This window comes from Lacerta agilis, chromosome 17 (genome assembly GCF_009819535.1).
Source record: "Lacerta agilis isolate rLacAgi1 chromosome 17, rLacAgi1.pri, whole genome shotgun sequence".
NCBI lineage: Eukaryota > Metazoa > Chordata > Lepidosauria > Squamata > Lacertidae > Lacerta > Lacerta agilis.
In genome coordinates this window covers 598,860-623,932 of record NC_046328.1, presented here as the reverse complement: position 1 = coordinate 623,932, position 25,073 = coordinate 598,860, and the positions used below count along the sequence as shown (strand labels likewise).

Genomic DNA, 25,073 nt, shown 5'->3' with positions numbered 1-25,073 from the left:
GTGAGCAGGCTTTAAAAATCTGTGTCCAGGCATCTGACCAACAGAATGGAAGACTGTCCAGCCTCTTGGACACCCCACCCGCCCCCCATCAGGATGAAAAGGTATGCAAGAATCAATCCCATGGATACCAGAGAAAGCAAAATGCTCCATCAGCAGTTTTGCAAGATGGGCGTTCTGCTGCCCTCCCTTTGCTCCCTGAGCCAGCTCTAGTTGCACACGCCAGGCTCTTGCCATGTGGAAATTGGGACCTTGGCCTTAAGTCAGTTGAAGCCAAGGGATTCCTGTGCAATTGGCACAATCTCTCTTGGTATGTATTTTTTCCTTTGGCATCCAACTACAGCACAGAGCAAACATCACCTCAGCTCTAATTCTGAGTTACAGAGAAGCAACTGGCCAGCAGAGCCAACTCGGAGGCTACTGGGGAGTGGGAAAGAGAAGCGGCTGAGCAGTTGCCTTCTCCTTTCCACCAACTACAGACTGTTCATCTCATTATCAAACCAGTGCAGCCCAGGCAAATCTTCAATGGCTGGTTGCTTCAGATGCCTCCTTTGCCTGGCAACGAGAGCACCATCTTGTGGGCAGGCCTCCCGCTTGGGCACCAGAGCAGCACTTAAGCCACTTCCAATGGCCCCTAGGAGTTGGCACCTATGCCTGGTGATAACAGAGTAAACGATGCCAGGAGGGAGGCTGCAGCCCAAGATAGGAAAATAGGTGCTAAGAAATACTAGGCTTCTTTAAATGAACTCAAATCTCCGGGGCCTGATGAGCTGCACCCATGAGTACTAAAAGAGCTTGCAGATGTAACCTCAGAGCCTCTGTCTATAACCATTTAGAATTCTTGGAGAACAGGTGAGGTCCCTGTCGACTGGAGGAGAGTAAATGTTGTCCCCATCTTCAAAAGGGGAGTGGAGTGGAGGAAGACACAGGTAAGTACCAACCAAGTCAGCTTGATGCAGATACCAGGAAAGGTCCTAGAACTGATAATTCAACAGTTGATCTGTGACCACTGTGATTAGTAAGACCCAGCATGGGTTTCTCAAGAACAAATCATGCCAGGAGAATTTCATTTCTTCTTTTGATGAGTTAGAAGCTTGGTGGATCAGGGGAATGCTGAGGACATAATGCGTGTTGATTTTAGTAAAGTTTCTGACAAGTCCCCCATGAGATTCTTGCGAGGAAGCTGGTAAAATGTGGACTGGACAAGTTAATTGTTACCTCAAATTGTAGGTGGTTGGCTGACCAAACCTAAGGAGTGTTCACTAATGGTTCCTCATCATCCTGGAAAAAAGGGACAAGTGGGGTGACACAGGGTTCTATTCTGGGCCCTTTGTTATTCAACAACTTGGGAGAAAGGAATTCAGGGGATGCACATCAAATTTGTAGGTGACACCAAGTTGGGAGGGTTAGCTAATGCCGCAGAAAGCAGAATCTGGATTCAATATGACCTTAACAGATTGGAGAACTGGGCCCAAATTAACAAAATGAATTCCAATAGAAACAAATGTAAGGTTGTACTGAGGCGGGAAGAACTATCTATGCACAAATATAAGATGGGGGACACCTGGATTGCTAGTAGTATATGTGGAAAGGATCAAGGGGTTTTGGTGGACCATAAGATTAACATGAGTCAACTGTGTGATGCAACAGTGGAAAAAAACTAATGTCATTCTTTGGTGCATCGACTGAAGTACAGTGTACCCCGTGTTACGCACGTGATCTGTTCTGGACTGCGCTACGTAACACGGGCATGCTTAACACGAATGCCCCCCCCCCAAAAAACCCGGAAGTTCGCACGTTTTTGCGCATGCGCGCATCGTGCGCGCTCCGGGGAGGACTTCCGGGTCGTGGAGGTCCGTAAGTCGAACGTGCGCAACATGGAGCGTATGCAACTCGAGGTATGACTGTATAGTGTTCAGATCAAGGGAACTAATAGTTTCACTCTATTCTGCCTTAGTCAGAACACACCTGGAGGACTGTGTCCAGTTCTGGGCACCACAAGAAGATGTGCAGAGGAGGGTGACCAAGATGATCAAGGGTCTGGAAACCAAGTTTTATGATGAACACTTGAGGGAATTGGATATATTTAGCCTGGTAAAGAGGAAACTGATGAAACATTATAGTCTCTTCAAATATCTCAAGGGCTGTCACATGGAAGATGGAGCAAGCTTGTTTTCTCCTGCTCTGGAAGGGAGGACTTAAACCAATGCCTTCAAGGTACAAGAAAGGAGATTCTCACTAAACATCAGGAAAAACTTTCTGACACTAAGAGCTGTTTGACAGTGGAACGGACGTCCACAAGAGGTGGTGGGCTCTCCTTCTTTGGAGGTTTTTAAGCAGAGGTTGGATGGCAATCTGTCATGTATGATTTAGTTGAGATTCCTGCATTGCAGGGGGTTGGACTAGATGACCCTTGGGGGTCTATAATTCTGATTTGTATTGCAGCTATTTTGAAGGCCATTTTTGTAGCAAAAAAGGCATTTAACTGTTGTTGTCAATGAAAAGAGCCCATTAGCACAATTGAGAAAACTGACCCTTGGAGGCACACACACACACACACCAAGTTCACAAAGATGTAAGTCCCATTAAGTTGAACAGAACTCCTTGCACTCCAGAGCACAACTTTTAAACTAGCACTTAATATTGTGGGGCAAGAAAGAAAGGGGAAACCCCACTCACAGGCAGCTTTGTGGGGATGTTGGTGTGTAGGCAGGTGGGCAGAATGGGGACTCTACCCCCTTTGTGGTGTGACAGGCAGGAACGTGAGTCAATCGGCTACCCTTTGCTTCTGCTCCCTAGAAAGGGGAGCAGGCTTGACTTGCTGCAGTTTTACAGATCCTTTTGAAGGCTGTCACAGTTGGATTCACCTTTTCTCTAGGATAGTGATGCCCAACCACTGCAAAACATTTTTATAACCAAAAGCATACTGAGCAACTCTGGTGAGCCCCAGTGATATTTCAAGGTTATGGGGATGGCTTGTTCTCTCCAATATGTTTTCATTTAATGTGAAAAAACCTGCTCTCCATATTGTTAGTCTGTCAATTCACTCAGAAGCACTTTCCACAACAACCGCTGCATTATATATATGTATGCTAATGAGCCCTTTCAAGAACAGTATTAAAAAGTGCTGGAACCAGAGTCAGCCATGGCTTTATGTCAAACCACAGCAGGCGCCTCCAGCAAGATTGCAGCTCCTCACTTCTCTTAACCTAATTTCATGTATTAAAACTAAATTAGCAGGAATGTTAAAACAAGAGGAAGCACATTCAAAAGATTCACTCAATATGCAAGTCAGCGTGGAGGGAGGTAGATGGAGGATCCTGTCACAGCATGTGTCTGCATGGGGAAAACAGCAGGGGCAGCACATGGAGGTGGAACAACAGCCAGGGCACTTGACCGTCCTGCCAACAGGGGGTTCCCAGGAGCTGTAGAGACAACCAAGGACGGAGCCCTGCAGGGATTAAGGTGATCCTTGCTAGCCCTTCAGCCAACTGCCCAGGAGGGAGTTCAGGAGAGGCAGGCAGTGCTTCGTGCTCTGGTGTCTGGGGGTGCTGCTGCTCCTTCTTCCTCTCCACAAACCTGTTGCCAAGGGAAGGAAACTGTTGGAAGACCCTCCCCACTTTGTGCATTTCAACCCCCACACCCTGGAAGCTGCAGCAGTAGCTCATGGTTCACATGCAAGTGTAACGGACCAACCCTGTGCCTGGGTGTGAGCAGGTGCCCAGCACTCGAAGGGTTAACACCCACTCTAGATGACTGGCAGCTCAATCGCAGAGGCGGGTCTTTTCGACCTTTTAAAAGGGAGAGAATGGCAGTTGGGCGGTTGTTGTGGGTCAGGGATTGAGGGAGAGCGGGTTGGAGGTTAGGCTTAGGCTAGGAAAGGAAAGCTTTTATCCTGTTTAATGTTGTAACCAAGCTTACGTACCTACTTGAAGAACATTGTAACCGCATTCTACCTTAACATCCATGATATAAGTTACCTCAATAAACATATTTTGTTTTTCATCGTTCGTGGACTCTGGCAGTGCGTCAGTACCTCTAGAGGTGTGGTTAAGGGGAAAAGCACTTAAGGTTTCCTGAGGAAGAGGGGACGGGTGGCTTATTTCCCTAACACACAGAGGACTGGGCAGTGAAGCCAAAGGTGCCACGCAGTTGCCAGAAGGAAAGGCAAGCTGCAGCAGTTTGGGAACCCAGGGCGGGAGATCCCAAGGTGGCAGGAGTTTCATTTTAAGAACGTGTAGCACTGAGGTACCCCGAGGACATCTCTCATAACATCATTTTGGGATTCATTTTAGTCGTCGGTGAAACCTAGGGAGAGACACAGTCAGGGGAAACGTTTTACAGTTGTGAGGGCTCTTGGTGGGAAACGAAGGGTCTCTCACACAAGACACAATGACGCTGACTTGCTGAATGAAGACCCAAAGGGGTGGTCCAGATAAAAAGGCGAGCTAAGATGACAGTGCCCTGAGGGCAGAGCTTCCTCAGAAGTCCTTCTCCATCCAATCAGGATGGCAGCCCTAGGGTGGTGAGGGAAGCCAAGACCACTGACAGGGAGATGATGCAAGTGACTGAACCATCATGGATGGGCCTGAACTTGTGGCCCGGGGCCCTTGCCAGACAGAGAGCCAAGGAGATGGTGCCGGGAAGCTGGCCTGGGCAGAAGAGGGGGCAAACAAGGGAACCCCCAGCCCCTGGGCACAGAGGAAAGGCAAGAAGCTGATTTCAATTTCTGGGTTTTCACTCTGCTCATTTTCTTCCAAATCACTTCCAAAATCAGAGGCCTTTCTGTAGTTAATTGTGTGTCTCCTTCTGCTTACACTTTAAAAGATTCCTCCTCTCTTGGGAAGTGACTTTTGTATACAAATCACGTAAAACTGCTTAGACAAGCCTCTGGAGATGATTAGAAGGGGCCAGCTTTCCATTTATACCTTAAGAAAGCAGCAGATGTCAAATGAACCATTTGTATACATTTGGAGAGGCAAAGAGCTGGCATCTGAGTTTCATTAGGACCTTCAAGAGCACACAGAGCTTGGGGCCAGCTGCTCATTGATTAGAGCTTTGGAACAAAAGGCACCGCCTTGCAAAGACGGTTTGGCCAAGGTTCACTCAAGACAAAGGCCGAATGCTGAGCAGCACATGAGCAACTGGGGAGCAAAAGAAATCCCTGTGCTCCCTTCACAAGGTTATCTGCTCACTTTCCAGCCAAATCTGCAGCGTCAAGAATAGCCATGCTGCAGCCTGATTAAGAGAGGATGGCAAAGAGCTCTTTCTACTACAAAAACACTCCGGGGCCAGGGATGGGGGGAAGCAGCAGGAAGGGCCTTTACTGCTGAGAGATCCCCTTTCCAAACCAACATAGGAACTTGAAAGGCAAAATATGACAAGTGTTGCAAAACATTCCATGGACCGTGCTGAAACAAAAAGAACAAAAAAGTCGCTTCAAAGGTTAAGCCAGATGAAAAGGGAGAGGAGAAAGGAGCCCAGCAAAGGGAGGTCTGAGCAGTGGGGTTTGATGGCCCAATCCTGTGCAGGAACTGCAAGCTCTAATTTAAGGTCAAACTCTTCCAGACCTTGAATTAGAGCTAGGACAGCACAAATGTCCTCCAACTACCAAGTGGGAACGAATTGCAGAGGAAAAATGGGGGCTGTCATCATTCCTCACTTTTGCGAGTGGTTCCTATAACTCACTTGGAGCATTCATAAAGGAGTGAACTTGTGAACTGTGTTAAATGCAACAGAGTGAGGAGGAGGAGAGTAGGGAGAGCTGTTCAGGATTACAGTACAGTTGTACCTTGGTTTTCAAAAAGAATGTGTTCCGGAAGTCCATTTGACTTCTGAAATGTTCTGAAACCAAGGCGCACTTCCGATTGGCTGCAGGAAGGTCCTGCAGCCAATTGGAAGCTGCATCGGACGTTCGGCTTCCAAGGCAAAGTTCGCAAACCGGAACACCTACTTCCAGGTTTGCGGCGTTTGAATTCCAAGTTGTTTGTGACTAAGCTGTTCAAAAACCAAGGTATGGCTGTACTGTGTTGTTCTGTGCCTGGATCATTCACTCACTCTACAGCAGAAGCAGCTAACCTGCAGTCTGGATCCCCTTGCTGAAGAGCTCTTGTGCACTCCCAACATTTCAACAATTAAATTTTTAAAAACCTCTGTTCTGCAGGTGTCCCCACCTTTGGTGCTGTGGGTGTCCCAGCAGCCCCCCCCCAAAAAAACCTGGCTGCTTCTGCCTCCATTTACCTCGCCTTTAATAGCCTCTCTTCTCCCTCTGCTGTGGTGACATTGTCCCAAGTCCTTGGCACTCAGAAAGGAACACTCCTTCCCCTTCCCTCAGTCCATATTACAATGGGCATGGGGCGGCTGGGGGGGGGGAGAAGAGGCACATTTGCAAGCTAAGAAGGCACCTGAATGCATTTCCCCCCTCCTCTACACAGCGCAAGGACAGGGAGGGAAAATGCTGTAGAATCTCCAACCCCCCACCCCACTGCTGGTCTCTATGTCTGAATGTGTTTGTGAGACCTGGGGGAGGAAGGGGTAGAAACAAGGTTAGCGGTGCTTCTGCCCTTCAGATACAGCAGATGCCAAGCCAAGCAGGGCAGGTGGACTAGCACAAAAACAGCAGAATGTTTCAATGAAGGCAATGATTCTGGAAAAAAATCCTTCCACAGGCCAAAGTGATTAACCCCACCAGAAGTGTCTGCTGAACCCCGAGTTGTGTGATCTACAGCTGCATGAGGCCACTTACTCCAGGCTCGACTTGGCTCCTGTCAGCAATGTCAATGTGGACAACTTCCACGTTCTTCCATGTATTTGGATCTAAGTCATGCACCTGCAGGGAGGAGATGAAACAGGGTCAACCTGGGAAGCAACTAAGAGTTTCCCCAATAATGCCCTCCTGGCTCAAAGGAGGAAGAGATCCTACAATGTGGCCTTGAGGGTAGGGTCAATGTGAATCCATTTCCCTCTGACTGGGGCCACTGTCAGGCTGCAGCTCACCCACCCAATATGGACCACCGGCTGCAAACACAACAAGGCAAAAGGAGGGCATGAGACCATTTTGAGAGGAACATGCATGTCTCATTTTAAAGGGAGTTAGTTTCACATTTAATGTAACTTTCTTTCACCTGAGCATTTAAAAACATTTAAAAAATTAACTTTAGTATTTTAAACTGAATGAGCATTTATCTGCTGGGTTTTTTGCATGTATTTATTGTTGATGTGCTTGTTTTAGAATTTTTTTTAACTACCTTGAACTAATTGCTAAAAGTCAGTATACATACATGTTTAAAAAACCACAGAGTTGGATGGAGCCAGAGGCTGAAGTACAGTCTGAGCACTCACGGTAGGGGAGAAACATTTGCTTTGGTTCGAACCCCTGTGCCCCCCCCCCACCCCTAGCATTGCTTATGAAGCTATGACTCCAGTGGCTAAGTCATGCTCTGGAGTCTGCTGTCTGGCAAAGAAGCAGCAGCAGTAAAGGCCTTGCCCAAACAAGGTGGTGGCAAAATGTGGCTCTCCAACTTACATTGTTAGATGTCCCCAAATCTGATTTATGCCAAGTCTCAATTTTGATGAAGAAGTCATCTTTCATATATTCATTCTATCAAAAATAAAAGATAAATAAGGCAGTAACTAATGTGGTTCATTTGTAAATCATCTTCCAGTCTTTTGCAATCTATCCATTTGGTCTTTGGAGAGGCAAGCGGGTGGGAGGGGGGAGGCAAACCTGATTCCCACCCCCAACTCAAAGGCAAGTACACGTGTGGTGGAGGAAGAGAACTGTCAGGAAGCAGGAGAATGCTATATGCTTCCAACCAACCACAGATTCTTTCCTGCAAATGTCCCCTCCCCATACCCCACAACTGCAAGCCAGCCCTGGAGGCAGATTCCTAGGAGAGCACTGCCCAGAGCAGGTAGGGCAAAGCACTTTTCTCCACCCTCCCTAACCCTCCTGCGTAACGGGGCAGGCAAACATTTGCAGGCAGACCATCAATGGGGTGTTTTGTTTTGAGGTTGGCCTGATTAAATTCCCTGCTTTTTATTTTATTGTTTATCGTTTTATATTATTGTTACTGTAAGCTGCCTAACCTACATAAAATAAACATGGATCTCCATCATGCATGACCCCCCCCCCCGAGTAGCAGTCTCTGCACCCTGCCTTACAGATGCCATCGACTTACCCTGCACTAAGCAACCCACGTGAACACGACTCCCCTCCAGCCCATCCTTGTAGGATCCTGGCCACAGCTACCACATCCATGTTGGGGAGGGGACACCGCAGCAATGCCCAAACAGGCAAGCTCCAGAATGTCACCCCACTTTCTTATTTTATCACGTGGGAAAGAGTTTAACACACCACAGACTAAAGCTTTTGTCTGACCCACTACCCCCAGTTTAGCTCTCACAGAGCTGAATATAGGATGTGTTGCTGATTGAAGACTGTGAAGGAGGGAAACCATTTTCAGAGAAAGGCAAGAATGCTGTTAAAAAAAATAATGAGGTGCCTGTACTCATATCTTGATAAAAGGGTTGTGGGCACCAGCACAAAATGACTGCCATGGGGAGGAGTGGTACTCTACTGTTGAGTACTATCACAGAAGCAGCACTGCACCTAAAAGATTGTACCCCTCATAGAGGGACCTCACACCGAGGACCCAGGTGCCTACATTCAACCGAGAAGAGCTAAAAAGCTTCAAAGATGCCAACAGTTCAGCCTATTCAAAAGCCAAGAGAAACGTAGTACTCACCGTTACAACTGAAGCCCACCAAGACATGGAAAGAAAAAGAAAAGGGAGAGAAACAAGTATGAATGTATCTCAACAGGAAGCTCACCAGGGTGTCATTCTTCTTTACAGAACTCAAGGGTGAAATTGCTGGTCTCACAACAAATGTAAGTAACTTTTGCCTAAGAACAGCTTCTGTACCCGAGAGCTAGAAAGTACCAGGGGGATTATTGGGTTGTCTTTGTTTTTATGTATTTTGTGTTTTTTGTACTGCAGTTTTAAGTTGTGAACCACCCTGCGCTCTACAGGTATAGGGAAGTATACAACCTAAATAAATAAATAAAACTTAACGCGATAGAGATCTAAAATAATGTCAACATCATAATGCTGTGGATACATTTTCACTTGGGGATAATAATAGTTGCAGGCGCTGGGGTTTTTTCCTGATGGCTTGGAGCACTGAGTGGGACTGCGGCGGTCAGGGCAGCCACCTACAGGGCTCATGGTTTCCCTCAGAGTGACCAAGATGACTACTTAAAAGAGCTCTATGAGACAGCCAACAAATATATCTTCCCCCACAGCCTGGCACTCCTAGTACTACACAGTGACAGGGGACCCAGTCCTAACCAAGGCAGCACCATACGGTAGTTCTCTCCTCATCCTCGGCTGGATTGCCATGGCCCCTTGACACCCCCAGTCCATCCCCATGTGCCCCCTCTCTCCCATTGCTGGGGCAGCCACCTCTGCTGCTCATTCCCCCTCTTAGGCTTGCAGGAAGAGAACCCTAGGAGAGGAGAGATCTCCCAAATGTCAAAGAGGGGTCCCTTGAGGTTTTTAGCCTGCTCTGAATGTGTCTCTATCCTGCATCCTGGAATTCCCTAAATGCCAAATCCTTTTTTAGAAGTCAAAATCGTTTTCAAAAATTGCAACCAGATTTGAGTTTGTGATGGAGGAAGAGCTTAGGCCTCAGTGAAATGTTGGTGCTTTTTAACTTAATAAATGAGAGTGATTTAACTTAAAAAACAATAACCACCACATCATAATGCTGTTATACAAATGTATGGTGTACTTGGAATACTGTGTTCAGTTCTGGTGGCTGCATTGCAAAAAGGCAGGTTAGCCACTCTAAAAAACTGTATTCAAGGTTACTTGTGAAATACTAAAATACAAACAGCATCAAAGCAGGAATCATGAAAAGGTGAGAGCTAAAAACAAATAAAACAAAGCACAGCAAACTGCAAAAAAGGCCCTCTGGACACCACAGCTTAAGAACCCCTTGGTGCGCTCTCTCAGACACCTGTGGCTCCTGCAGCATCAGGTCCAGGCTAAGGCACTCACTGCATGAGCCACAGTCACCAGCAACATCTCCCCGCCCCGTCTGAGAAAGCAGCTCTTTAGAACTTCAGACAGGTCAGGACTGAGCCACAACACGGAGCACACAGCCCAGGTTAAACTGTGGTGAGCCACAACTCCAATGAAAGCAATCCCAGTTGCAGGCAACTCTAAAGAGTTTGAGATCACCCATAACCTTGCAGTTCTCTGAAGGGGTCAGGCCTTTGGTGCTTCCCCTTATGAGGACCTGGCATTAGTGACAAGCCCAGTCAAAATCCCTGGAAGTCAGAGGGTGGGGTGGGGGAATGAAGTGGCAGATTATTTTCCTGCCTGGCCTGGCCCCACAGTGGTGTTTGGCTTGAACACCTTTGAAACCACATAGCCAAAGAATGGGGAAAGGAGACTCACTCGTTCTGCAGTAAGGATAGGCATTCCAGGCCTTTTCATGGAATACCAACGAACCTTCTGGAGCAAACATCCGCACAAACCCAGGAACTTTGCTGCAACAAACCAAAGTGGGATGTCAGATGTGAGCCTTACCAAGTCAAGTATGGTCCAGGCACCTGCTCCAAGAGGCATCCCTTACCCAAACACATTCTAAGGCATGCACAGTCTCAGCAATGGCAAATACAGTTGTACTAAAGTCAGGGGCTCAGCTCTGGCTCTTTCCAAGAGTGTCACATTGCCAACAAGGTCGGAGGGAGGGAGGTATGGTGGACAAGGAAAGGTCATCAAGTCCCAAGGAGGATGTCTCTCCAGCCCACCCCAGCTGCCGATATCTGTCGTGCCCCCAAGAGTGGAAGCTGAGGAAGGCACTCAGCAAGGGGAGCTCCTGTAGCCCCCAGGCTGCCTATCAGGGATTAAGGCTGAGTCACCCCACCTCTCTGCAAACAACCCCTTCTCTTACCTCTTCAGGTGATAAATCTTGTGCGTATACTGTCCTTTTTCGCCATCCTTCTCATAAGGCTCGTTGGTTAAGACTTGGATCCCTTCACCACCACCTGTTTCATTTTTACTGGCTTCAGCCACAGAATAAAGTTGTCCAACTTGATACTAAGGGGGAGGGGGGAGGAGAAAGGAATGTTAAGATTCTTTTTTTGTAAAGTGCTTTGTCTCTTTCAGCAGACCACCACACATAACTGTGATATTTATGGAACCACTGGGAAAGCCCAGCATAGGGGAAATGCAACAAGAGTTCCCCTTGCTGTTGTCCCCACAATGCTCTGTTTTTTGGCCAATAAAACCCCATGCTCCAGTACAGCCAGAGGTTCTCCTTGCAAACCATGGTTTCGCATGGCACCCCACATACAAGTCTACCATTCACCAAGAGGTCTCTGCTAAGGCTCAAGAAAAAACTGTTTCCCAAGATGGCTTACACTTGTTCTTAAGAACATTTTACAACATGTCTAATTTTTTAAAAAGCAAAACAGCAGCATAAAACAATTCCCAATAGAGATCAATGAACATGTTAGTTTAAAGCTTTAGCTAAAGGCAGGTTAAAATAACATGTTTAAAGCCCACTTAGAAGCAGTTAGGGAAGAAGCTAGAGACAGGCCTCCTTCTGGAGGGAGGGACATGCACAGATCTGTTGCCTCCACTGTAAAGGACTCTGTCTTTTGTATCCACCAATGGTAAATGACCTAGTGGCAGAGCCTCTGTGATGGTGCTTGGCACCTGGGCAGGTGAGCCTTCAAGCACTCTGGCCCCAAGCCATTCAGGGAGGCGTGGGAGGAGAGCTTTTTTTGGCCCAAGGGTGGTACTGACAGTCATTTCTCAAAGTGCCACACGTCAGTGGCAGACACAGCCAATATATATATACACACACACACACATACACACCCAAATCTATATACTCACCAGTCATGCAGAAGCAAAGCACCCCCACCCACCCCCACCGAGCAATTCTACCCCACCCCGATCCAGCACTTGGGTATGTCTGGAAATGCTGCCTTTTGTTTTGTACAGATCATTCTGTGCAAATTAAAAAGAAGCCTTTCTCCACACACCCACTTAAGAGATGAGGTGGCTGGCAATACTGCATTTCACTATTAACAAGCAGGCAGAGGACTATTTCCACTCTGAGTACTGTGGCGTTCCTTTAGAGGTCTCTCCCTGAAGAACAGGCAGAGAGCTTTGTCTCCTGATCAGACTGAGGTAGAAAGCTGGCATTTGCCAGCCACTTCTTATGACATGGTTGGCTAAATCTGGCCTGTAGGCTGCAGGACTGGCACTCCTGGCTTGCAGCTTTAGGGGTCAATTTGTCACAGAAGCAAGCAGGTAGCCAATGTATCTGACAAAGAACCAGTTTCATGTCCTCTGAACACAAACATCCAGGCAGCTGAACCATCTTCAAAGGCAGATAAATGTTTGCCTGCCAAACTGCCTTGCCCACCCAAGCACAGGGCCAGCAGGAACCTTTTCACACCCTCATCTTCCTGGGCTGAAGGGGAGTTGAGAGCTGGCTGGAAACTCATATCCTCACCAGTAACCAGAGTCACATAATCCCAAATAACAAGGAAGCAGCTGCTAGGGCCTTGTGAGCAGCAAAGGATTGGTGAAACTTTTCCGGGTGGTGACAGCCGATCCATTTTTGGAAGAATAGGGCAACCATTGCCAGGGAAAGCAGCAGGCAGCTTCTAACTTGATTCAATCCAAATAAGAATTCAATCACCAGGGGAACGGGGCAGGGACACACGTACCTCTTGCACAGAGCAGGGCAGGACCACACGGCTGAAAGACAAAAGAGAAGAGGCCATGCATGTAAGACAACTTCGAAAGAGGAAGAGTCCACAACAGTACAAGGCTGGCTAAGGATTTATGTTTGCAGATAAAACAGTTTCTTGGTGCAAGGGGTGGAACAGTTTCACTCAACTGCAAGAAAGTTCAAATCCTGCCCTGAGAATTGGCTAATAAGCTTTGCAGTATTTTTTGTTCTAGAAAAGGGCTATCCAACTTTTCATACCAAGTGACACAGAACCTGTGGGCCACATACTGAATTAAATTTTCATACTGTAAATTAAAGTGTTCTCAATATATATATATATTATATATAATATAATATATATTATAATATATATATATGCATATATATGCATATATATATATATATATACACACACACATACATATATATGCATATATATAAATTAAATATGCATTTAATTTTATGGGGTGCTGCTTTTCTCAAATGTCTGAGAAACAGACTCACCTGCTCCTTGTCCCTTCAGCCCTTTTCAGCTTAATCTGCCACTTCATGAAAGGTCTTCCTCCATTGCCTACAGACAGCCACCCAATCTTAAACAACACCTCACCCACAATAATACTACAACCAGACTTAACACGGACACTAGCACCAGAGCCTGCAATAAACCCAGATGCCAACTTTGCTGCCACATACACCCGGACAACACCATTACTGGCCCCAACAACATCAAACATACCATCTCAGGACTATTTAATTGCTCATCGTCTAACACTGTGTATGCTATCAAATGCCAACAGTGCCCTTCAGCTCTCTATATTCGACAAACAGGCCAAACCCTACGCCAAAGGATAAATGGACATAAATCTGACATCAGGAATCACAAGACAGAGAAACCAGTAGGGGAACACTTCAATCTCCCAGGATATTCTATACAAAATTTCAAAGTAGTTGTCTTATTAAAAAGGAATTTCATAAATAGACTGGAAAGAGAAGTTGCTGAATTGCAACTCATTACCAAACTTAAAACCATGCATGGAGAGACCTGGTCTGAATAGAGACATTGGATTCTTATCTCATTATACATGACAAAGTTATTTTTAACCTTCTCACCCCTTGCTTTTTCCTGTAAGACCAAATGCAGTCGTTAACAGTCGTCAACAGGTTTACCACAGCTATCAGCCTATCACCCATTCCCACCACCCTTCTGAGTCATACCCCTCCCCACCCTCTCACTATATATGAGGGTCTGGTGACTTCTGTTTCAGTGTATCTGAAGAAGTGTGCATGCACACGAAAGCTCATACCAAGAACAAATTTAGTTGGTCTCTAAGGTGCGACTGGGAGGATTTTTTTTTATTTTTTATTTGTTTTGACTACGGTAGACCAACACGGCTACCTACCTGTAACTTCGATTATATATTACTTGTGGCCAATACACACTTTTATCATAATTTAACTAATCTGTAATTTGTCTTAGGTCTCATGTCTTTCTTAAAGCTACTACTGAAATTATTCGAATGCTGCAACAGAGTTTAAACTGCTGTAATTATTTTTCAAATGTACTTTAAAGATCTCCCATTTTGAGACACATTCCTGTTTTGGTTTATTCTTTATTTTTTCCTGACTAACTCCACATATTCTGTCAATTTTTGAGTCCATTAATGAATAGAGGGGATTTCATCACTCTTCCATTTCGCAGCAATAAGAACTCTTGCTGCAACCGTAGCATATAAAAAGATACCCTTCATTCTTTTCGGGATATCCAAATCTGTAATTCGCAGAAGATAGGCTTCTGGTTTTCTGTTAAAGGAGATCTTTAGCATTTTTTGTAATCCTGAATGGTTGCTCTCCCAAAATACCTGGATTTTCTTACATAGTCACCACATGGGATAGAGAGTACCCGATTTATCTCATCTCCAACAATTGCTTGGGACACCTTTGTACATCTTCGAGAGTTTCCAGGGTGTTAAGTACCATTGGTGCTGCATTTTAAGGAAATTCTCTCTTAAGGCATAACAATTTGTAAATTTCCAATTGTTTTTCCATAAATTTTCCCATTGGGACATAGTTATTGAGTGCCCAAAGTCTTGTGACCACTTAACCATGTAACCTCCCCCTTATTGACTTCCTAGTCAAGGAGTTGGTATACTTTTGAAAGTTTAAAAAAAATTACTAGCTCAAATCACGAGGTTTCTATTGCAAAACCCTTTTGTTTATCAGATTTGGATTTTTCATATACCTGATGGTATTGGAACCAATCTGCAATGAACTCTCTTATTTCCTCAAAACTTTTTAATTTTAGTTGGTTACCTTCTTCTTTTAGAAATGTTCTGTATGCTGGCCAAATTTTCTGGGCATTTTTCCTTTTCATCGCAGAGGCTTCTATTGGGGAAGTCCACCACGGGACTTTGGGCTCCAACAGGTCTTTATATTTCTCCCAGACTGCAAAATTATTATATGATTTGTGAAGTTTTTGTGGACTTTGGCATTCCTATATATCAGGTAAGCGTGCCATCCCCATCGATTATCGAAGCCCTCCAAATCTAGGAGGTCTGGCTCCTGCAGCATGCACCAGTCTTTCAGTCATGTAAAGCAGGTTGCCTTCTAGTATAATTTCAGATTGGGTAGGGAAAAGCCTCCTCTGTCCTTTATATCTATCTACTGGGAAAAAACAGGGGGGACTGGTTCCCCCCCAGTTGTTTTCAACTGGTTTTACTGATTTTTCTTTTTCAATTCCTACCAATATTAGGCAGGGCTAATATTTCAAAGGGCTAATGTTTCAAAGAGTGAAGAAGGGACTTGTCAAAGTTTGCAAAAAAAACCAAGAATAAAATACAAAATAATGATAGACAAAAAAGATAAAGGAGGGTTCACATTGCCGGATTTGGAGATGTATCATGATGCGGCTGGACTGATGTGGTTAAAGGAGTGGATGGAGTTAAAAAATAGTGAAGTGCTAGTCATTGAAGGAGCAGGGCTAAGCTAGGGTTGGCATAAATATTTAATAGATGAAAAACTAAAAAAATTCATCTATTAAATATAGCAAGGCTCCTAAATGCAAAAAAACTGGAAGAGTATAACGGTACCATATGTGGAAGATTGGCAAGTACGGTATAACTATTATCATACCAAAATATGGCAAGAAAGATAGGAGAAATCAGAGGAATAACAGATCAGAAAATAGAGAAAGACTGGAAAGATTATATAGGGAATTCAGTGGAAAGGGCCAACCTTCTGATAAACGTATGAGTGTGCCCAAGCTAAACAAGGAGAAATAACAAACTCAGGTATACAGAGAAACATAGTTATAGAAACCGCAGTAAAAGAGCAGGCTGGAAGTCAGCACCAGGTGATGGGGGGGGGGGGGAAGAGTGAAAGAATGTATGCTGTTTATTTGTTTCATGCTTATATTTAATCTATGTATGTTAATCTATATTGTGTTCTATTTTTTTTCCTTTCTTTTCTTTTTATGTTTTCTTTGATAAATGATAAATTGTGTAATATTTAAAAAACCTAATAAAGTTATTTTAATTAAAAAAAAGGTTTTACTGATAATTTTATTCTCTTTGTAAACCACTTTGAGGTTTTTAACAATCAAGCAGTCTATAAATTTTATGAAATACATAAATACTACAGTCAAGGGTATCAAAAGCTGTTGAGGGATTGAGAAGCAGAAGCAGAGTCATGCTTCCACAGTCCCACTATCATACAAGTCATCCACCTGGGTTACCAAGGCTGTTTAATTCCTAAAGCCGCACCCAAACCCAGACTGAAACAGAAGCAGATTCTCAAGGAACTCCTGCAAGTGCCCTGCCACCTTCCCTCCACCAACTCCCCTAAGATCAGAGTACCGGTATATCTGACAACTCCATACAACTCCCTCATGCAGGGACACACGAACCTCACCCTAGACTCACCTGGTCACCCTCCAAACTGGCCTTTACCAGGCAGGATGGACAATGGACTTAAGAAAGCAAGGAGCTAGTTGCATCACTGCATGCATCATCGAACAGCAGAGACTAAATAAGACAACTCCTAGCTAAAGTAACAGGGTTCAGCTTTCTCCTGCACAGATCCAGACACTGGATTGCATCAATGAACTTAGTGAAGCATGCCTAAGGGCTCATTTCTTCAGTATCACTGATTAAACCTAGATGATAACTTCACATTTCACCACTGGGGTTTGGAATCAACTGCCATGCCTGCGGATAAACCTTTCCACAAAAGTGTTTGTGACTGCAACCCTGTAATGAAGTTTGGCTCCAATACAAAACATTCAGGTACATTACAGCGACTCTATAACGCAAGTGCTGCCCAGTCAATAACACAAGATGCCCACTGGACCCCGTATCTCCTGAAATAAAATAGGAACAACCCAAAGCAGCTCACTCTACAGGATAATGTGTGCAGCAAGGCTCAGAAGGATATAAATTCTGCTTAACTTTACGTCTCCCACTTAACAAACTTTTCAAAATGGGTCTTAACCCCACCCCCCGTTCCTTATGAGTGAGCAAAGCTCCACATGGATAGGAAAATAATACTGTATTCCTGCCTCCAGACAGAAAGTTCGCTTTTCTTTTAGTTAAATACCATTTGACATTGTCTGGAATTGAAGCTATTGCTTTCCTTTGGGGAATTCGCATCAACCCATCCCGCAGGTGCAGCCCCTGGGCTCGCCAATGGCACCCGAGGAGTGGAGGCAACTTCCCCTCCTGCTCGACTGAGTTTCTCTTTCACGGAGAAGCTTGTGCCATCCCTACGCCGACACGAAACCTGGCCAGCTAGCAAAATACAAGCCGGTCCGTTCTGTACTTCAGGACTAGCCTGGTGGCAGCTGCTCAGGCTTGGAGAGAAAGTCTTATTATTATTATTATTATTCATTACGATTGTTAACTCGTCAGGCGGCCTTCGGTTCCGAGAAGGCACCTCACCAACAGGCTCCCTCCCCCAGCCGCGCAGAAGCCACCGAGAAGCGCAGGAGGCGCCCAATGGCCTTCCGCCGCCGGGGCCTCCCTCCTTCCCTTCGGCCTTGCGCCCTGGTTTCCCCTGAGCAGGAAGCGGCCCGGGCGCCTCGGGGCTTCGCCGGGAGGGAGTCGGGGCGGGGGCGGCGCTGAGGGGAAGGCGAGGGGGACGAGGCCGGAGGAAGGACCCCCTCCCCCCCCCCCGCTCCGGCCACTCACAATTCCTTGATAAGCACCATCTTCCCCCGCAGACAGGAGGCCAACGCGCAGGCGCGACCGGCGCCTCCTACCCATAGCGCACCGCGCACCTTCCGGGAGCTGCTCCCCGCCCCGAACGAAGAGAGCAGCCAATTACCGTCGTGACCTTGCCGAGCTGACCCAGCCAATAGGAGCGGGACTTGGGAAGGCACGACGGCCGGGAGGGTCAGCCCGCCCCACAGCGTCCCGACGCATTCGCTCATTGGCGTAGCGCGCGAGCGGGCGGGCCGCACTCTCCAGCCAATGACAAGGGCGCCCCTGTTCCAGCCCGGCGGCGTCTCGTTCGCACCACCGCTAGCCAATCAGCGCCACCCCGAGGGCGGCCGGAAGTGACTCACACCAAGCCGAGGCGGACATCCGACCGCCCGACGGAGCGACTTCCGGATCCCGTCTGCGGAGGCCGCTTTGAGCGCGTCCCGGGGCGCCGGGGAGGAGGTGGCTGGAGACCCCTGGGCAGCGCTGGGCCCCTCCCCACCCTCGCTTCCTCCAAACGGGCGTCCCCCGAAGCGCCGTCCCCCGCGGGCGCCTCGCCCCGCCGAAAGCAGCCCCTGGGCTGGCCTGCCTGGACGCCTCCGCTGGCTAAAGCTGAGCACACGCCGGTGCCGGTCAGCTCCCCGCGTGGGACGGCTGCCCATTGCGGCATTGCAGGGGGCGGGTCTACATAGAGAAGATCCTTGGGGCCCCTTCTAGCTCTACCGTTCTTTGCTTCTATGCCGCGAGTCCCTTCAGAGACGCTTCATAAAGACCTTTGCCAAGCCAATGGGCGCTGTGCATCGCCCCAGAAACAAGCGACATACACGGGGAATATATAGGCCACTCACGGAGACTATATGGCATATATACACCCACGGAGAACAACCCCACATTTTTATAGCATAACTCATTTGGGCTCCCTGATTATCCGCAGAATACTGTTCTGTGGGATTTGGACTGAGAAATGCAGAGTCCTCCTTCCTCGCAGGGGAATTCAAATACAGGAGTAGGGACACGGTGGTCCAAAGTAGCACAGGCTGCTCAGGCACATGTGGCAGTGAGACAGTTTTGGACGGCACATAAGAGGTAGAAGGGTAGTTACGGTATGTTGCTAACACATTAATGTATTTCAAAACAATACAGTACAGTCAGTTGTCCTACATTCCAACTACCCAAGTTCACAACAGTGGCAGAGAGTTGCTCTCCTGCCTTTAGCAATCCTCAGAGGCAGGGCCTCCATTAAAACAGCATTTTTTACATATGTGGCAAATAAACCATTTTGCCCCTGAAGAACAGTAGCATGGATTGATTTATTTGTTAGAGAAAATAAATCACTTGCAGCTTCCTCCTCTGCGGTCCTCTATCTCTCCCTGTTGATTTTTAGCCACCTCTGTCATGTTGTGCAGAGAGGGAAAGCAGGTCTGGGATTTTTTTTCAGTGCTGGGGGGGGGGGTGGTGTCATCTGCTGGAGTGCCATGCTGCCTGGCAGACCCTCCTGGCTCTGTGAATCAGGTATTGATGAGGCTTTTAAGCTTTACCATTGTTTATGAATGATTAGCATGGAAGAAGTGAGAGGATGAGGAAGACAATCAGATGGGGATGGATCCATCTTTTCTTTGAAGGGGTTCCTACTTAATGCTTGCAGTTTTAATGATTAACACATGTTTGCTGGGTGGTTTACACTTCTAATTAAAAGCTAAAGTTCCAGTTACAGGTAGGTAGCCGTGTTGGTCTGCCATAGTCAAAACAAAATAAAAAATAAAATCCTTGCAGTAGCACCTTAGAGACCAACTAAGTTTGTTCTTGGTATGAGCTTTCGTGTGCATGCACACTTCTTCTGTCTCTAAGGTGCTACTGGAAGGATTTTTTTATTTTTTATTTTGTAAAAGCTAAAGGTTACATTTCAGCTGGCTGAAGATGCTTTGCTAAAGCTCAATGTGCTTTACAAGCTGCACTTTAGCAGTCAGAAGTCAATGTATCTGAGGTCTGTCGAGCTTCCTCCCCGGAAACAATGCGTAGGATTGCAATCTTGATGATCCCAAGGCATTGGGTGTTATGGCGTTGCTGCTGTTTAGGGTGTGTGGGTGTTACACACACGATCGGAACAGCTGGCTGAATTTTTGCATTCTCATTATGGCTCCTGCACTTCAGAATTTACCTCCGCTTCCCCAAAGCAACTTCTCACTGAAGGCCTGCTATTCCCTGATGCTGGGAAAATCACAAAGTGTTTTTGTTTGCATGTTCAAGGGGGAAACGGTTGCTCCATTAGTGCAAAAGGGGACCCCCCTCTCCTTCCCTCTCTCCAGCACCCTTTCCACTGCTCCAATAATTCTCTTTAAAGTTATTGGGAAGTGTATGCTTAATTATATTTGCATATGAAAAATAGGGTCTAATTAGTGTGATTATTATTTTAACCTTAATGACATTTTGAGTATCTGTCCCTCCCTAATAGCAAAAGTATCACTAATAAATCATGGTCTTTGTATCGCGACGGTCTATTGAGCTGCCTTATGAAATATATTTTATTAATATTCCAGAATGTATTGAATCTGAAACAAGTCAAACAACTGCGCATTTATTAAACCGTTTAAATGTCAGCTTTATACAGGCATAATATTACAGGAAATATGTTCCTGTGAAAGACATCTGCAGGCCAAACCGACTCAAAATATTAGTTATTTCACTCAAATATATGAAGGAAATAAAAATTCAATTATGTAATTTATGGCACTAAATAAATTTATATCGGCTAACATAAATGTTTTGAATTAGCAGGCGTACTTTTCTCGCAAAGTTTCCTGCCTTCCCTGAGAAGCTCAGCAGCTGAGACCCATTTTCACATTTCCCTCCCTCCCAAGGCAAGCGGCAGGTAAAGAGCAAGCGGCCAGAGGGAGCCGCTTGCATCATCACGCAAATACACCTTACCAGAGAGGAACATGGCCGGCAAAAGAGGATCCTTGGCCATTGCCTTGAGAAGGTTGCCTGCAGTTCATATGCAGCATTGGCGTTTCAGCCTTAATTAGAAATTAGCATAGTCACATTGAGATGAATTGAATCAGACTAAAGATGATTAGCAAAGTAATGCAAGAAATCATTAAATTAGGCCAGTGTGCCAAGTCCACTGCTGCTCTATCACAAAATTGGGCTCCTAATGAGCTATTAATTAATGGGCTGGGTCAAAATCATGTCATTCAGCCCAGGGAAGATGCAGACCCCATCACTCCCCCCCCCATGAGTGCTGAAGACAAATTTATTGGGTGAATAAACAGACTGCGAAACTAACAGAATGCCAAGGTGGCAGGTTGCATTGCAGCAGTGATGAAGAGGAGGATTTGTCCTGAAATGTTTGTGGGATTGTTGGGGAAACAGCATAGAATCATAGAATTGTAGAGCTGGAAGGGACCACAAGAGTCATCTAGTCCAACCTGCTGTAATGCAGGAATCTCAGCTAAAGCACCCGTGACAGGTGGCCATCCAACCTCTGCTTAAAAACCTCCAAGGAAGGAGGACCATTGCAAGATTGGAACTGGGAGCTTCCTTGCTCACAGCTTGGCCTTTTAACCACAGTTGGTCCTCCTCCTACATGACTGGCCTTTTGTATCCCTAGAGATTCTTCCACCATTCTCTCCCCACCTTGCAACTCTTTAGCCTCCCACAACTTCTGTCCCCAGAATCACTTGTGGAAAGCTAGAAGAAGTAAGGCAATTGCATGATGAAAGAATCCTTAGCTGAGTAATCCTATGAGCTGGACTAATCAAGCAAGCAATCGAATTTGTAGGTATGAGCAGAAACAAGAGTTCTGAAGTCGTCATCATAGTCTCTGTGCCTGTAGCTGATGTCTGCATCATTGAGCCAAGCTAGAAGTGAGCAGCACATTATTGGTAAGAGCTCTCCGTCCACCCCACCCCCTTTAAACCTTACCCAACACCCACAAAGAGAAAAGGAGGACTGAGATGCTTGGAACATCAAAGCCCTCCAGCACTGGACCATGCATGTGCACTTGAGGGCATAAAGCTGACGATTTAAAAAGAAACCAAACGTCAGGCTTACTGGAGGGACAGTGCTTTAAAATGTATAATAGCACATGGGTGTGTTGCCCTCAAAAAGTGTATTGTAGAACTGGAAAAGGTTCAGAAAATGGTAGCTGATATGCTCAAGGAGCTAGAGCAGTGTTAGGCAACCTAAGGCCCATGGGCCGGATGCAGCCCAATCGCCGCCTCAACCCAGCCTGCGGACAGTCCAGGAATCAGCGTGTCCTTTTATTTAAAATGCACCTCTGGGTTATTTGTGGGGCATAGGAATTCATTCCCCCCCCAAAAAAAAATATAGTCTGGCCCACCACATGGTCTGAGAGACGGTGGACTGGCCCATGGCTGAAAAAGGTTGCTGACCCCTGAGCTAGAGCAACTCCCTTGTATGGCAAGGTTACAACATTTGGGCCCTTTTAGTTTAGAAAAAGCAAATTGTGGGCATGACAGAGGTGTAGAATGATGCACAGAGTAGAGAATGCGAGCAGAGAAAAGCCTTTCTCCCTTCCTTGTAATGCTAGAACCCCAAGGAGTCATCCAATGGAGCAGAATCTTGGGACAATTCAGGACAGGCCAGAGGAAGGACTTCTTCACACATGGCATCAATAAACCGTGGAATCCACTCCCACCTGAGGTCAGGGTGTCTTAGCAACTTGCACGGTGTAGGGAGCTGTCGGCAGCTGACTCCTAAGTCTTCAGCCCCTTCTGGCCTCATCACGGCCAAGTATAGTCACAGTCCAGCTGGAAATCGGCTGGCATGGTTATGGGATGGGGGTGGGCATGTCGGCCTTGCCTTTTATCAGAGGGGGACCAGCAGCCATATCATTGGGAAGCTCGACAGCCCACAAAGGCTAACAGATGGAAGCTTTTGCCACATGGGAAGAAAGCAAAGGTCCCAAGGTTGGTCCCCAGCAGCAGCTCTAGGTAGAACAAGGAGAGACTCCTCCCTGAAACCCTGGAGAGCCATTGCTGCCAGCCAGTGTTGGCAACACTAAGCTAAATGGACCCGTTTTCTGACTGGGCTGCCCACACTCTGCAACCTGGCAGGTGGAAGATCAGGTGCCTCCAAGGTCTGAAGAAGCACCTCAACTCAGGAGTGGCTGGAGGGACCCAGACTCAAGATGGGTGGCAACAGAACTCCCACCCCAGCAGTCCTTGTGAAATCTCTTGCTGCTGCCTTAAAAGGCACCAACTGCCGTTGACCAGCATGGGTCATGAGGAGATCTTAGTGGAGGAGGAGAAGGATAGGAGTAGAGGTGGGACTATGAAAGGGGAGGAGAGGTTGGGATTTGGATTTATTTTGTTTTGTTTTGTTTATATCAGTGGACACAAAAGGCCTTCCCTGTGGGAAGCCTAAGAAGAGTCCTGCAGCTGAGTTTGTCATTAGGTAGAATTTCAGTGATTAAGATGAATGTATTGCCAAAAACAGACATTTTTATTTCAATCAATCCTGGTGGTAAGCAGTGTGAGCTGCTTCAGAGAATGACAAAAAGACATTTCAAGATTTATCTGGGGGGGGGGGGGGAGAGAAGAATTAAACATAAATTATTAATAGATGTTAAAGATAGAGGAGGTTTCCTCTCTACCGAATTTAAGATTATATTATGAAACATCTTGCATTTGCTGGATCCGGGGTTGGATAAATTTAACAAATGCTGATTTCTTAGATTTGGAAGGTCATGATAATAGATTTGGTTGGCATGTGTATCTATGGTATCATAAGGCAAAATAATAATAAACTTGGTTCTTTAAGTCTGGGAGAAATACAAAGATTTATTAGAACAGAAAACACCATGGTGGCTTTCCCCATTAGAAGCAATATCTTTGAAAAAAGTGAATATGAGGACAACCAATTAAAATTAAAAGATTTTGAAGAAGTTAGAGAAAAAGTAACAGACTGGTTACAATATTTTAAATTAAATGAAACTTTAAAAAATGATAAAAAGAAAGAATTTTGTTATGAAGTGTCAAGATTTCAGAGAGAAATAGTAGAAGGTAGTAAAAAATTGCTGTCAAAAATCTACAACCTGCTCTTGGAGTTGGACACCAAAGAGGAACAGGTCAAATGTGCTATGATAAAATGGGCAAAAGATATGGGATATAATATATTAATGGCGGATTGGGAAAGGCTTTGGAAGACAGATATGAAATTTACTGCATGTACTCTACTGAAAGAGAATTATATGAAAATGATACCGTATATCGGTGGTATCTAACCCCAGTTAAATTAGCAAAAAGATCTAATAAGTGTTGTTAATGTAAAGAAACAGAAGAGGGTACACTTTATACATGATGGGAATGTAGGAAGGTTAAAAACTTTTGGGAAATGATTTATAATGAAATGAAACGAACGATTAGAGTAACCTTTGTTAAAAAAAACAAAAAACCAACAGAAGTCTTTTTATTAGGTGTTGTAGGAGCGGAGCTACCAAAAGACCAGGAAAAAAAGTTTCTGTATGCTATGACGGCTGCCCGGATACTGTTAGCCGAAAGAGGGAAAGAGGAATCAGTCCCAAACAAAAATTTACTGGACTGTGCAGAAATGGTGAAACTAACTGGAAAGTTCAGAAATCAAGATGACAAGAAATTTTAAAAAGAATGGGAAATGTTTATTATATATTTGAAGAAGTATTGTAAACAGGTTAATACATTGGCAGGATTTAAAAAACACTTGTAATTTCAGAAATAGTGCAGGAAATCTGAGGTAAATAATAATAATTTCGAGTAGAAATGATATGCAGTGGGTGGGGGGAGAGGGACGTCACAGGATTTGGAGAATCCCATTTTATCAATTTGATATTGTTTTTGTGTATATTTTTCTTTGTTTGTGGTGGTTATTGTATTTTTTATTGTTTGTTTTTGTCATTTTTCTTGAAAATTTTATAAAAATATTATACAGTAATAAAAAAAGTCCCGCAGTGTCCATTCCCAAGCAGGTGTGGTGTGTGGTATGCCTGCCCATGCTCTTCTTCAGAGGTAGACTGCCTCTCAACACATTCAGGCCTCACGCTCAGGAACCTCCATTCTCTTGTGCAAGCACCCCATTCAGATACATCCATGTTTGTGGCAGCAATAAGTTTGAGGTCAATGTATTGAG

The 25,073-nt window shown here is 45.6% G+C and overlaps 1 protein-coding gene across 2 annotated transcripts in view; it reads right to left on the bottom strand.

Moving 5' to 3' along the window:
- The window catches only part of PITPNB (phosphatidylinositol transfer protein beta), a 29,716-nt gene extending 11,667 nt beyond the window's left edge, over nt 1–18,049 (bottom strand). Inside the window, exons 1-7 of one of the 2 annotated variants that reach the window (XM_033174411.1) lie at nt 17,937–18,049; nt 12,752–12,782; nt 10,960–11,105; nt 10,461–10,552; nt 8,745–8,752; nt 7,523–7,597; nt 6,743–6,826 (exon numbers count right to left, since the gene is read on the bottom strand). In XM_033174411.1, coding sequence (XP_033030302.1) covers nt 6,743–6,826; nt 7,523–7,597; nt 8,745–8,752; nt 10,461–10,552; nt 10,960–11,105; nt 12,752–12,782; nt 17,937–17,956 — 456 coding nt within the window. In that variant the 5' untranslated portion in view covers nt 17,957–18,049. The remainder of the gene's footprint in view (nt 1–6,742; nt 6,827–7,522; nt 7,598–8,744; nt 8,753–10,460; nt 10,553–10,959; nt 11,106–12,751; nt 12,783–17,936) is intronic. The other variant, XM_033174412.1, reaches the window with a different exon arrangement.
- Nucleotides 18,050–25,073: the final 7,024 nt, after the last annotated feature.